The following is a 15,317-nucleotide window of genomic DNA, read 5'->3' on the forward strand; positions in this document are numbered from 1 at the left end:
GGACTGGAGTACACAGCAAGAGGATGTCCAGTAATATAAACTCTCCCCCCTTTCTCTGTCCTCTTGTGGCGTTTGGGCTCAGCAGCAGAAAGTCTGGTCTGTGTTTTGAATTAGTTGCAGCCACGGAGGCCAGAGTCGGACTGGTTTTGTACCGTATCCGCTCCTCCTTCCCCCCCAGTAATGGCTTCTGCAGGGGGGCGGGACCAGGAGCAGAGGCAGTATGTTATGTTATTTTTGGCTAGCTGCTCTCAGGGCTTTGTAAGAAAGCTGGGGGAAATTCTCGGCATGGCAGTATCCATGTGGGGAGCAGGATATAATGGGGATGGCTTCAGCAGACAGAGCAGACCGACACACACGCACACACACACACACCAGATCTGGGTCATATAGCTCAAATAACATCCCAGATTTGATCTGAAGTGGTATGTAATGGAAGGTTTCAAAATGCTTGCAGATAACATGTCCCAGGACTGTATGTAACCTACAGTCGATGCACACTGAAAACCATTGTAATTTGCTCAATATTTATGATTACAAGTGTTTGCATGTTGAACAGGTGCTTGCAGTTTGAACATTCATAAAGAGTCACTGGCATGCAAACAATGATCACAGGCCAAAATAGGAAGACTTGTCAGCGATATCCAATACTGGATATCCGATCAATATCCTCTATCTACCAGCTGGACCAAAGGTTATTACCACTGGTGGCTAAGTCAATAGCAGAGGGTCCTCAGACTGTCTGGTGTGTCGGACAGCAGTTGCATTAGACTAGTGTTCTTTACTGTGCTTAGTACTGCTCAGAACATGCTGCCATGCAAAAGTGGCTATTAAACCTTCAGCTAGCAGCTTAGCACATGAAAGCACAAATTACTGAATGAAGATCTATTGTACTTTAATTGTCTCAGATTATTGAATAAGTGAATGGTAGCAATAAACTCAGCAACAGAACAACTCATTCTCGAATAACAAGCTATGTTGATCTACATTTCTTAGGTTAGCAGTGCAAAACCTTTTATGTTGAAATTAGACACTAGGCTTCTATTTTAAATAAAGAAAAAACATACTCTGTGTAAGCTACAGTCCTTGTTGGCAAAAGTTGGCATGCTAAGAGCTACATTAGGTTAGGATAAGTACATTATATAAATATCTAAATAAAGTAATAAAAATTGTAATATACAATATTGTAGCTACTGTGTTGCCACAGTTTTAATATAATTGTTGGCCATAGATATAATATAATCAAATTGTGTGGCATTTTTTCCCTGTTCACAAATGTGTAAAATAATAATAATATCAGACTAATTCCTGCCCGAATTGCTAAGGCTAATTAGCATTCCTGCCAGGAAGGCTAGTTAGCATTCTGGTTTGGAATGCCAACTAGCCACTGATAAGAGCGGATAAGCAGTTTTTCTGTCAAGGTAAATTGTTTCTACGCCATTAACACAGTAAGCAGCGAATACATGAGGTTGATTGATAGCGCTGACCCTCCTCCTGGCTCTGGTTGGTTGTTTTTGACCGGGAGCGGCGCATTTCTTCAAATGGCAATGGTAGCACTGGGGGAAGGTGGCGGAGTTCAGTCTTTTCACAGATTCTGTGTCTCGTATTGCACTGTCATGACATGGTGATAGTTTTAACAAATATGGAAAAAAACTTATTTTTAAAAAAAATAAAAATTACATACTGCAGCTTTGAAGAATAATTTTATACTGTCTTTACATGTTTAATAATCATAACAGTGCAAACATGTAGCTCTTTGTAAGACACTATTCCTCTAACTCTCCCTTTCTTAATCACCAGTGACTTATTTAGCCTATGTCATAGTCCAGTTACACTCTTTCATCCCTTTCACCGGACTGAACCGCAGCTTGAATAGCGCCTACCCATGCACTCAAATAACCATGATGACATGATGAGACAGGAGCAGCACCAACCTGCCTGTCAGACGGAGCCCTCAGAGGATGACCCCTGGCTTGCTCCGTCTGAAAATGTGTCTGTCTGAGAACGACATGGCAACAGCCCGACTGCCTTGTGTCTGGCCAAGGTTTGGGTTGGATTTGAGCCCTGACAGCCTTTAGCGGAAAAGGAACAGGATACTATTTGTGCACACACACAAAGGCATATGCAGAGCAGTGCAGAGTGCCGGCAAGAGAGGAGAGAAGCGGAATGTGGGGAAAAGTGCGATGGGGGAGAGAGGAGGACAGGTTGTTGTGAGGCTAGGAGAGTTAAGATCGGGGGGGTGTTGGTGGGGTGTGCGTTGGAGAGGCCAAAAAAGGTGACTCTGGTTACCGTGCGCAAATGTCTTGAGTTATGATATTGAGTTGCACCACATACTTTATCTGGAGCATTTTTGAAGTTGTTTGTGTTTCTTCTTCACTAAATGTTTAAGCAATCTTTTTGCTGTAAAAGATTGCAAGTCATTTTTTTTATCTTTGTTGTTGAGTTTTAAAAAGGTTTTGTGGTCTCTTAAGATGGGCTTAGGTATGTTCCTGTCTCTTCATGCCTTGAACGTTGAACCCAACGTGCAGCGATCCAAGCTTTGATGAAGTGGCTCTAACAAAACATTTCACGTGTTTTCCTGTTTTTTTCCCAATCAGTGCTGCTACAAGGCTTCCTGTTTTTGTTTGTCCAATCACGGTGTACTCTAACACTGGCTATTTGTCTGCCACGTCCAATGAAACAGCAGCGATTGAGCACACATCCTGTGTTTGTTTGTACACTCAGAACGCCACAGACAGCTCATCCAACTCCTCTCAGAAATTGGACAGCTCCCTGCCGCCGCTCGAGTCCTCGCCCCTTCCTCAGAGACATAAGTGCACTCCAGGACATCGACATGACCTGCATGATGCCTACCGCCTCACAGACCACTACTACTTGGACCAGGTAAACGGGTCTCCTTTATTCACAGTTGAATAGATATGCATCTTCTCAAGTATTAGCTATTCATTGATTAGTGCAGTTGCATTTCTCTCACTACCACGTGATGCATGTCCTGATAGTCCAGTACGCTCGGTTTGATTACGGACCAAAGTCCCAACATTTGCTACAATTTCAGCTGATGTGGTTTGCTTTCACTCTGCATTGTCAAACGATCCAAAGCCTTTGAAAAACCTGTTGATCACCTCGCCTGTGGTGCCACTGCACCAAGAAACACTGGAGGAAATGACATGAAAACCTCTGAAAAAGACACTGAGCACATCTTCCTTCTTCCTTCTTCTGGAATTGCGTCAGATTTTTTGTAGTTGTAGGATTTCTCTTTTGTATTTGATAAAAGACCACGAGTCATTTCTTGTGGTTGTAAATACCCAGAATGCCATGCACTGTTGCTCGGTTCCTGCTTTTGGAGGGGTCTCTTACTCTCCTTGGCATTCACGTATGGATTGGAACTGCATCAGATTTCACTTCAACCAAACCGAGACCTGGGGTTCTTAGGTGGACAAGAAATTGCTTTTTTGGTCCAAATTAGAGTTCGATTGTGCATTCACGCCTCCGCAAATGAACCAGACTTTCTAGGAAAAGAAAACTAGAGTTTGATTAAAGCGGACTAAACAGGGATGATGTGAATGCACTGGTTTGTTGTTGCACAGCAAAAACAAAAAGTGCAATCAGTTTTCTTACTGCATTTGACTTTCTCACAAGTACAACTTCTGTAAAAGTGGGTTGTTGTGGTAGTGTGTCATGGGAGATGTAGTATGATCTGTGTGGACACTCAACTGGCTGGACATTGACAGTAACTTGGTAGGCCTCAGTGAGATTTTTCTTGGTTTACAGACAGGTTTATTTTAATGCTCTTTACTGGGTGTACCTATAAATGTGGCCTGTATTGTACGTTTGTCTAACGACATTTGCTCAAGTAAAGGTTCTTTCTGTCTCTCCCCTTCAGCCATTGTCTCGGATTCCTCGACACGTCACCTTCGAGGATGAGGAAATTGTCCGAATCAACCCCCGGGAGCGCAGCTGGGAGCGAAGCACAGAACGCTACCTTGGACGCCAGGCGGATCGCTCCTTGAACACGGGCTATGAGGACTACCGACACGCCATTGTGCGTGATCGATACATCCACCCGGATGAGACAGAGTCCTATGTACACTTCGACAAAACAGAGGCGCAGAAGCACGACTATACCTACCCTCTGGCACCTTCCTTGTCGCCCTCAGACTCTGACCCTGCCCTAGGATCCTTGAACTCTAAGGGTCACAGCGGCTCCTACCACCAGCCCTTCTCTTCGGCCGTCTCCAGCCAGCCTCGGTCATTTTTCACGAGCTCTTCCCCGTCCTCCAATGGAAGGAAGGGGCGGAAGGACAAAGGGTTGGAGCGTGCTCAGTGCGAGCACTGTGGCGAGGCCTTCTACCTCTCCGAAAATCGGAGAGGACGGTGCCAGGACGCCCCAGATCCCCTGCGAGTGTGCATCCGACGGGTCAGCTGCATGTGGCTGGCAGACACCATGCTCTACCACTGCATGTCTGACCCAGAGGGAGAGTACTCAGACCCCTGCTCCTGCGACGGAGGCGAGGGTAGTGGCGGGGGCCGACTTGGCACCCGCTGGTTGGCTTTGCTAGGCTTGTCCGCAGTGGCGCCGTGCCTCTGCCTCTACCCGCCCCTCCACGCCTGCCACCGGGTGGGGCTCACATGCGGCTGCTGCGGAGGCCGACACAAGGCCCAGAGCTGAGATGTCGTACTTGGAATCCTCTCAGAGGAAACATTGGGAAAAAAAAAAAAAAAAAACTTAACCCAACGCAAGCACAGGGAAAAGGACGGATGGGGAAAAAGCTCAAAGAGGAGGAACAAGTGGTCGTGGCCGTTCGCTCTCTTGCCTTGGTTTTTCTGGGTTTCTCTACAAATTCCAGACACTGAAATAAGCCAAATAAGAAAAAAAAAACTGTTGGTGCATTTTGTGAACAGCCTGGGAAGATAAGCTCCCCCTTATGGCAGACAGTTCTTTCAGCTCTCCATGTGGCCATTTCATGCTCTGTTTCTAAAGAGAGCAGTCTTTTTCAGGGGGCCTTTTTTATAGCCAACCTATACGTCATGTATCACATATGCAGGTACTTTATATTGTTATATTTGTACATTGACTTGGCCTCAAAGAACTTGAATTCTTTGTTGTATTTTTTTTTCTTTCCTTTAATGTCTCTGTGGCCATATTGTTTATTTTCTATTCAAACATCAGGCCCGCTCAGTTCAACAGAAATCAGACACTACACCTCTTTGGGAATGTGTGTGTGTGTGTGCGCGTATGTATGTGTTTATATGAGTGTAAGTTGAGGCCTTTTGTTGTCTGTACTGCAGCTTGTAGTAAAGCTAATGTATATACTCTTCATAGTTCTCTGCAGACATCTTTCCTCGCTCAAACAAATGCGGTACAAATCTTAAAGGCACAGTTTAGATTTTTGAAGCAAGGTTCTGTGAAGGTATTATCAGCACCAGGTCCCTTTCTTGTGAGCAGACAGACGTCTTATCACAGTGAGTTTGTAGAAACGTCAGTAAATCCTCACATGGACTCCCCGTTACATCTGACTTGGGCGGTTTAGCTAAAAACGTTTGTGGAAATATGACACTACAGTTGCGGATATCGATCGTCTACACTTTTGCAAGAGGCCGTTGAGAGGTTTGTCACTTTTCTCCACCGAACAATGTCAACGTTACTAGGAGAAGTTGTGCTGTCGGAATTATTTCTAAACAACTTACAAGACCTGGAAAAGCACAGGAATGCAAAAAAAGACAGCCTGTCACAAAATTCAACAGTTCACTCCCCTTTTGGTGGACTCGAGATTAGACTGACATAATGCAGCTGTAGTGTTATGGAACCTTGGAAATAAGACATTTTGCATATGCACAGATGAACATGCACGTTCATGACTGTAGACTAAAAATAGTCTTGACTGAATCTTCAGGACAGCTTCTAGAGTCCTAAATGTGAAAGAATTGAGATGCATTTCACTACATGCCAAATAATGACCATGAAAGTAGAAACTTTTTCTTCTAGTTTATTATTTGGTCAGGTTTTTATATGAATGCCTTTGTTTATAATCAAACACTTCAGAGACTTTAGATTACACTTCTGCTTCCAACCAGCAGTGTGTCTTACTGTTAGTTATTGAATTTTTTCCTTGCTAGCATAAACATTAAGGTTTGATATCATGGTAGAGTTACACATTTTAAAATGGCTATCTAATGTAAATTGGCACACTTTCCAAAATTCACTGTCAAAGATGAAATCAGAACCAGTAAGAGACTCTGGAAGGTTGGAATCAGTGAAGCTTGTTTTTAGCTAGTGGTCTCCACCAACTTAAATTTGTATCATATCACAAATATTTGACTGAGAAAATGGCAACAACTCAACAATGATGTCTTGTGAAAGTAAGTGTTCTATATCTGCTAATTTAGCATTGATCTCCATGAATATGGAACAGTCGAAGTTAGTTATTTTAAAATCAGCTTAAGCTGAGCTAGCTAGCTAGCTGTTAAAGATCTTCTGCTCTGACGATTTCAGCATTTTCTACAGACTCGCTGCAATGTGACATCTTTCTAGTACAGCTAAGGGAATTATTAGCGATAACACCTTAACAGAATCTCTCTTCAGTGAATGTAATCTATCCTTTTAATACTCTTAAGATATTCCAAAGATTTATGGGTTTTTTTTTTTAAATCCTATTTATTTACTCATCACCTACCCTTAGAAGTGTGATTCAACGTTGCCTCAAGTAATGCTACGATAATCTAGCATCCCTTCATCTTTCTAATGACTTTAAAACAGTGCCTAGAAATTCCTGTAACCAGGTCACCCACTGAGTCTTACAATTCCAGTCAGCTCATTTTGTTCAGCAAAGCAAGAACCTCCATCCAGAAATCAAGATTTTTTATATTTTTTTTTTGGTCAAACACTGAAATAATAATAATCGCCTACCATTTAACCATTTGTGCCCATATGCCTTAAAATGTGGAGTCTCGGTCTAAACTTCACTTCTCTCTTTAAAGATGTCTGCAACAATCAAACTATTCAACTGGACGTGATTTAAACTATTTTTGTAACAAGAAATTTCAAGGAAATTTGGAGAAAAAAAAAGTTCTCACTACATATATAAGCTATGGACTCTAGTTTGCCTGCGATATACAATCACCACACCCTTTATTTTTTGTATTTTTTATTTTTTTTTTTTTTTACCATCAAATCCCAAACTTTCTCACTGGTCACATATGGAACAGCACAGGCCTGACGAATTGTACTGTATCTTACCAAAAATAGACCCTTTATAAGCTCCCTGGAAGGAAAAAAAGACTCTTATCACTATCACTAAAATTAACCCAAAAATCAAATGGCTTTTATTTTAAAGAGAAAACCAAAAGTGAGTCATACTTCTGCTTAAATTGAATACCGTGTTGATAATTGGTACTTTAATTTTGATGCATATCCACAATATAAAATAAACACCACCTACATTTAGCAGTAGTTTCAAAGCAAACGTGCAGATAATATTAAACCTTTATGCTCTTCTGCTCTTTGAGTTACACAAGTGGAACAAGTTCATATTTCATGGTTAGCTTGGAAGCTAGCCTGCAGTCTGCTGCTTTACAGATATCCAACTCATAGCATGTTCTTTGTGACTGTGAATATTTCCTCATAGTTACATTTTCTTCAGGCAAAAATGCGTAGCAGCCTTCATTCAGATAGTTGGCTAACCCTGCTCGGCAAATGACACATTTCTAGTCACTCTGGCACTTTCTCTGGCATCTCAATAAACAAAGTTTACACTTTAGGAAAAGTATGGCAGAAGATCTGTGCCCTTTTGAAATGGTATCTTTTTAAAGAAGTGGTATTCGTTCATGACCAGCCCGTGCCTACTCGTGACCCAAAGGATCTGCTGAATAAACGAATAGGTCAGTTATCACATAACATAATTGTATTTCTTTTCTATATTATTTTATTCTAATATTTTAAGGCTCTTTAAAATCCACCTATTCCTCCAAAATCTAAACAGAAAAAAAAGAAGTGAGTGTTTTATATGACCATGCCATTTGTTGCAAAGGTAAAATGACTTCCAGGGGTTTCAGAATAAAACGCATAACCGCCCCCCCTTGATTTATTCAACTTATTCACTCTTAATTATAAAGCAACTTGGTTTATTGGCGAAAGTCAGTCTGTCCGTCTCGGGCTTTAAATGTTGTTGTGAACATGAGAAACAAACTTGCTGAAACCACATGTGACCAGTGTGTGCTATTAATCTCTGCCCTAAATCGTCCCCTCAACCCTCAACCCGCCCTCATGCCAGATTTGGCTCAGCAACAGAAGCGTGGCTCTGACTGTGACTGACTGGGAAAGAAATGGTTAAAGTTTATGTAAAAGGGGGGAGGTGGGGATGGCGTGCGCTTTGAATTTTACAGCAAATGCAGAAAGAAAAAAAAAAAAGTGGGAACGTTGTCCCACCTGCTGTTTTACTGTCTCTTTAGCCCTTGGCCTCTGTGATGGCAACGTCTGGAACGTGACGGGGAACACAATAAGCCGTTTAAAGATGAAACGAGGCAGGATGTCAGTAGGAATCCCTCGGAGAGCACAAAGTGTAAAAAAGACGTCTGCGATTCTAAAAAACAAGCATTCAGCCGTCATTGTTTTGCCAAGGAAATGTCCTTTTACTGTAGCTGAAAAGTGTTTAAGGATGTCCTCTTTCCCCCCCTGGTTGTATCTGTTCGACACATCCTGTCCCCTGTACCCACTTGTGTGTCACTGTATGAATGCCTGTGTGTGTGTGTGTGCGTGTGTGTGTGTGTGTGTGTGTGTGTGTGTGTGTCTGTGTTTACATGGCATCCTCTCCAGCCTCTCCATCCTGTTCCTTGATCCAAAGATACTGGGATCAGCTTGCAGTCTGGCTCTGTTCTACTAATTTTGGATCCATTAACGACGATGCATCAGGGACTGGGCCAATCCATTCAGAAAGTGTGTTGTTTTCTTCTGTTTTGTTTTTTTTACATTGATCTCACATGTCAGAGCCATTAACAAAGTGCCTGAACACATCAACCTTATCTTGTGTATTTAAATTGAAATCAACAAAAAGAATTGGTAAAAAAAACAACAAAAAAAAACACTGTACTAAATTAGATCTTTTTTCTTTTTTTTTTACACTTAGCATTTTTACCTCTGTAAAAACAACAAAACAAAATAAGAGCAAAAATTATATTATATATATCACGTGTATGTTGTACATTTTTATTTCTATATTTGTTTTTTTAAGTAACTGTTTATAACATGTACGATGGATGTAGCTCTTGCTTTTTGAGAAGGACAGGGAAGTTCTTTGTAGATACTAAAGAGTGGCCAGGATCTGTGAGAAAATCAAATTGAAATGTGTGTCTTACCTTCTGCCTTTAATAAAACAAGAGAACACAGAGGAAACCCCCAGCACTCCCCATGAAACTTTTCTGGTTTATTCCACGCATCTCAGATTTAAAGTGTCCAACCTGTATGGTTTTCCAATTAGCTTTAGAAATTGTTCCCGTCTTCAAATCCCAGGATTTGGACATGATTGGTAGTTTCTCTGGTGTTTCTCAAACTTAGCTTTTCAGCGTTAACTGCATAGCAAACAAAAAGTCTGAAAATGATCTGGTACTGAACTGAAAAAGTGTTACAGTTCGAAGGGGGAGGGGAAATATAAGGTTGAGATTTACAAGAAGTGCCGAAAACATAAAGTAAAGATCAATTCAAAATATTTCCATGTCTTGAAAGAAAATCCCAAGGAAATGTGAGCTGACCCAAGACTTTTGCACAGTGTTACATGTGCACTTTAATAAAATGGAGTATGATTACTTGTTCCATTTAACAAGTCAAACTTATTTAAAGTTGAAACCAGATAAAAGTAAATCAATTTGGTAAGGCCTGGTTGATGATGTTACAGCTTTGTAGGCTCACTGACAATATTTGAGTTAAATGGAAGCATACCGTATACTCACTGCTTCCTTGTGCAACATGTGGATAAAATCAAATAAGGCAAGACATCTGGAAGGCAATGAACCTCCACTGCTCTGGTATATCCCTGGGCATAATTTCCAAATGCCTGAAGGAGCATGTTGTGAGACGACATGGGAATGTCCTCCGAAGCCACCAATCAGTTCCAAATCCCAAAGATGACTGTTTCTGTGCGAATCAATCTCCTCAAAAGCAAAATATCTTACAAAGATGTTTGCTGAACCTGGAGTTATCAACAGTGAAACCATTCCTACGCTGACTTGGGCTGAAAGGCCATGCGGTCAGGAGGAAGCAATTACTCCTAAAGTATCAGGAAAAGCCAGTCAGGAATTGGCCGATTCATTCAGAGACTTTAATTTCTAGAGACATGTCCGGTAGGTCTGATGATTGTAAATTGAAAGTTTTTGGCCATGATGACAATTGTTCCATTTGGAGGTAAAAGGGGTATGTATGTCTGCAAGCCTGAGATTGTTGAGGCATCATATTATGGGGGTGATTTGCTTCTGCAGGGACTGGTGCACTTCACAAAACAGATATGGAAATATTGATGCAACACCTTTAGGCTTCAGACAGGAAGCTAAAGCATAAATGAATCTTCCAAACATACGAAGATCCTGAGCAGACCACCAAATTAGTTCCAAAGCGGCTTTAGGACAAAGACGGCGACGCAGAGTGGCCATCCCAAAGTCTTGCAGAAAACTTGTTGACGGAGCTGAAGGGTTGTGTGGGAGCTAAGCAGCCTCCAAACCCGACGCGCTCAGTCACAAGAGCTCTATAGCAGAAACAGGCCGAAATTAAAGGAAGCCATTGTGAGAAGCTTGAGGAAGGAACCCAACCCTTTGACCTCAGTCATAATCCTAAACAACATCAAACAGGAAAAGTTTAATCTGATCTAACGTCAGTGAGAAAAAGGTCATGTCTTTTTATAAGCTCTATGTAAATGCGTGGTTTCAACTCGAGATTCACCGCACAGCGATATACAGTGAGCAAGATAAGCATATCAAAATCAACTTTTTCTCAGCTAGAAAATTTCTAATTGGGCTGTTGACATAATATTCACCCAAGATGTTGACAATGATCCAACTAGTCCACATGTACAAAGGAATCAAAGCAAATTAGTCCGCAAATTAAGTAATGGGGGGAAAAAAACAAACAAAAAAAACCCCCACAAACTCTACAAGAACAAAAGAATTTATTCTCTCTCCCAGGGCCGCAAGAACATCTGGGCAGAACTTCTTTGTTGCCTGGTATCCAACTATTAATGCTGCAATGGCAGGAACCAGTGACAATTTCCTTAGATCTCTACCACTGGGTTCTTGTGAAGTATAAAGTGCCCTGGCCAGAAAGAACTTTGTCATTGATCTGGCCAACTCTAAAGCTCAAATTCCTCTGTTCGTGTGAAGGTATGTATAGGTTTTATATACAAACAGATGAAGAAAATGATGTGCAAGAGGTGTAGAAAGCCAAGAAAGCCAAGAAAGCCATGCATATAATCCCTCTATGAAGGCTCTTTGTATGAGAATACCGCTCCAACGTGTGCATCAACTTTAAACGCCATACCACTGTCTTGGCTGGACCTTTCAAAAATGCAAACATAACTCAACCTTTACAGTGACATTTCTAAACTTTTGAATGGTCCAGTGAGTGGTCTTGGAGTCATATTCCAGAAGTGAAAAGAGCCACCATTTCATCATAAACCAATCAGGTCTCCCTCATAATATTCTGGAAAAAAAAAAAAAGAGTCTAAAGATTAATCTAAACAGTTTTCCCAAGAACTCTGGAACACTCTGTGAGCCACAGCAAAGCCTGGAAATACACTAAAGAATAACTAAGTCACTCAACAGCAGCAGTTTCTATTCACACTGCTGAAGAAATAGCATGTTAAAGTTTGTTGTAGAAGATTTGGATAAGCCTGTGAAGTGCTGGTAGAACATAGTCTGGATCTTATGATGCCAAAGCTGATTTTTTTGTTTTTGTTTTGTTTTGGCACTAATCCAACAGGAAGGGGACAGAGAGACGGGAACAAACGGTCCCCAACACACAACCAAAGAAACTCTAAATTGGTTTTAAAGAAATACATTTAAGAATGGGCATATCTACATGTATCACTAGATGGATATGACTTTGTCTTTTAGGAACTGATTTACTGAAATGCTTTGTTTTTTCAGTGATATTCTAATTTACTAAGCTGAATGAACATTTGCCATGCTTTTATCCATCTCACGGATTAAGATCAGAACTTAATTTCATTTTAAAATTTCATTTGTGTTTCTTAGTAGAATGTAGTGGATTCAAACTTCATCTAATGTTCAGTGCACTGGCTTTGATTACTACTGTTGGCATCATCCCCCACCCAGCATAATGCTGCCACCACAGTGTTTCACAGACAAGCTTGTTTTCATCCCGAGACAGTCTCTTTTCCTTTTGTTTTCCAGAATTTTCTGTGACATGAGAATAACTAAGGTTCCCATAGCAACAGTGATGTTTTGGAAAACCTCGACTACTCTGACTTTTCTATGCAAATATTTCTCATTGTTCTGGTTATTGGAGGTTGGCCATTTAAAAAGGGACGCTGTAGCAATAGCTTTGTCTGTGATCCTTCCGAAGTCTCCCAACAAATAATTTTCAAAATCTCCTACTTAGAAAAACTTTAAAGGGTTTCAAAGACTCCCAGTTTAGCAGATAAATGTCAGTCTGCAGCTGTTGCAGCAGGTTTCATTTCCTCACAAGCAGCAGGACGAGGACATCAAGTCTCAACCTTCAGGCGGTTGATTTAAGAACCCAACATGGAACTAAAATCCACGTTATCCTTTGAGATGTGAATGCCAGCGCATGTGGTGAACGCAGATCTAAGGGTACTGATCAGACATTCAAATTAAAAATAGTTCAAATTTGGTCGGATTTGAAAAAATAAAAAAAAAACTAAAACAACGTTACAGAAAAACTTGGTGCAAACGTTCGTCTCAAGATGTGTTTTTCACAGCTGCCTCCCTCCTCAGCAGGAACATGTGATAGTCATCGAAGCCGTCGAGCCGTTTCACTCAGGATGTCTCTGGAAAAGCATGTGGGCGATAATGATGGAGCCCGGGAGAGAGAGAGAGGGAGAGAGAGAGAGGGAAGGAGAGAGAAAAAGAGGGAGAAAGAAGGAAGGGGGAGGGAGAGCAAAGAGAAGAGAAAGAGAGGGTCCCTCAGGGCTTTTGGGGGCCTGCTAAGCAGCTCAACGGCTGCAAACAGCATCACAGTCCACATGTGCAAACATTTAAGATATCTGCCTGTGTAATGGGGTCAACATGGCCCCTCTCCGGGTGCACCAAGCACCGGCGTTCACTTCCCACCACAGTTTACAGAAATGAGGCGACCGTGGAGTTGACTCCAAAGATAGGGAAGGATTTTGATTTTCTTTTTTTTTTTTTTTTCTTAAATCTTGGGTATTTGGGTTTAGTATGGCTTGAAGAGAGCTGCAACATTCTGGCCTATTGTTACTCTATCAAGTCTAGCTCATTGGAGTTTGAGCAAATGCAACTTTAAAACCGAGGAGTGAATGTACTCGACTCCAATTTGTCCTTGAAAACATGAAAAGAAAAAAAAACAAAAGCCGATGTTTGGCTGGTGAAGACATACTTTGGCATCAACAGTTTTTACGAGTCTTGAGTTATTGAAACAAAGCCTTTTCAGTAATGTCGGCGTATAACACAGGTCAAATCCAGACTTGCAGACATGTAAGTACTTCAGTGCATAAAAGGGAAACTTTTTATTCTGTTGATATTCGAGTGTACTTCCATGTCATGGAAAAAAAAATAATAATTTCCCTTGGTAAGCTTCATATGGCAATCAAGTCCTTTTATGATATATTTAAAGCTTTTACTTCAAAGCCACTAATATTCAACAGTTTTTGTTTTCTTTACTATTTAAAATCCTTCCATTGAGGTTCCAGAGAAAGTTTTTTTCCCCTTGAAGTCTAGCTCACCTGCAGTGCACCTGCTGCTGTCCACTGCAAGCCAGCTGACTGAAAGAAAGATGCAACATTTCCTTTCACACAAACAAAGTAACTGGAGGTCTTTCAGGTTAATGCAGTCATTGCGTGGAAACTAAAGCAAAGCCACCAGTCTCTCATATTGAGGTAATACTATTATTACCTCAATATGAAACTACAGCTACTATAAAACTACAGCTAGCAAGCTGCTAGTGACGGCATCAGTTACATGTAGCTCAATGTGCTACGTTGTGTTTAGCACTGAGCTAAACACAACTCTGCATTATGATGTCACCAGGTGACTCCAAACCCCATAGAAGCACTGAAGAAATGCTTAGAACTGATAAATGTGTGAATGTGCCACAACTTTCTCCAGCTGAACAGAAACAAAACTTAAGTTATCTTTGGACCTAAAAAGGAGCGAACTAGAGTCAACACACAGCTTCAGTTATTACAGCTAGAAACTAGAGATCAGGCCAGAAATCACATAAAGACAGTTATAAAGTCGGTCTTCTACCACCTGAAGAACATTCCCAAGAGTAGAGGACTAATTAAGGAAGATCTAGAGAAACTTATCCACGTGTTTATCTTTAGTCGAGTTGATTGATGTTTTTCTGCGGTGTTTTAGAGTTGAATTCTGCCTGTAGTTTGAGCAATGGCAGCAGAGGAAGTGAACAAAGCCGTCCAGTCAGTGTTGGCCACATAAAGAATTAACATTCAGCCATCTTGTTCAGCTAGCTCTTCTCTCTTTGCAGTGGAGGATGGTCGTTTACAGCTCAGGCGATTTCCAGCAAGCTTCATACCGTCAAACTGGCGCATTACATGGCCAGACATTAGCAATTGGGTAAGAGTTCATATTTAAAGAAAATAAACTTGAGAGACCACTACAGTAAGCCACTGTTTCTCAAGAAAAGCATAGAACAAGGGACTGGTTTACAACCAGGCTAAAAACAAAGTCACCAGAAAATAGCCACAGAATGCTAAAGGAGTCACAACCACCACAATTAGTAACACCATTTTAAAATAACTAATTAGCCAGCTTACATTCCCTTTTTTTAAACTACCTGATTATATCAGTTATTTGTAAATGACCATTGACCTATGCCTACTGAACGCTTTTATCAAGTCGAGTTTGACCCTATAGCAGGTCTCATACCAAACCCGTTTGGAATGTCTCAGTTGGCACTCGGACATGTAGGTACCAGTTCAAGGTTACGAGGGAAGTGCTGCGTGTCAGGGGATTAAAACAGAACAAGGCCGGAAGAGTCTGGGGTGAGATCTTTATTTCAGGCACGGAAAGAGTCTCTTCCTCTGATGGCGCCACTGCCTCCGCCACTGTTCCATTTCCTCTTCCTCCTTCTGGTCGCCGCACACACATCCCGGTCCTCC

At 41.3% G+C, this 15,317-nt stretch overlaps 1 protein-coding gene across 1 annotated transcript in view; it reads left to right on the forward strand.

The window, feature by feature from the left end:
* LOC103152451 (sprouty-related, EVH1 domain-containing protein 2-like) overlaps positions 1-9,077 on the forward strand; it is a 37,950-nt gene extending 28,873 nt beyond the window's left edge. Inside the window, exons 5-6 of the mRNA XM_007572915.2 lie at positions 2,722-2,880; positions 3,881-9,077. Coding sequence (XP_007572977.1) covers positions 2,722-2,880; positions 3,881-4,666 — 945 coding nt within the window. The 3' untranslated portion in view covers positions 4,667-9,077. The remainder of the gene's footprint in view (positions 1-2,721; positions 2,881-3,880) is intronic.
* The last annotated feature ends 6,240 nt before the right edge of the window (positions 9,078-15,317 follow it).

This window comes from Poecilia formosa, unplaced genomic scaffold, assembly GCF_000485575.1.
Source record: "Poecilia formosa unplaced genomic scaffold, Poecilia_formosa-5.1.2 Scaffold311, whole genome shotgun sequence".
Classification (NCBI taxonomy): domain Eukaryota; kingdom Metazoa; phylum Chordata; class Actinopteri; order Cyprinodontiformes; family Poeciliidae; genus Poecilia; species Poecilia formosa.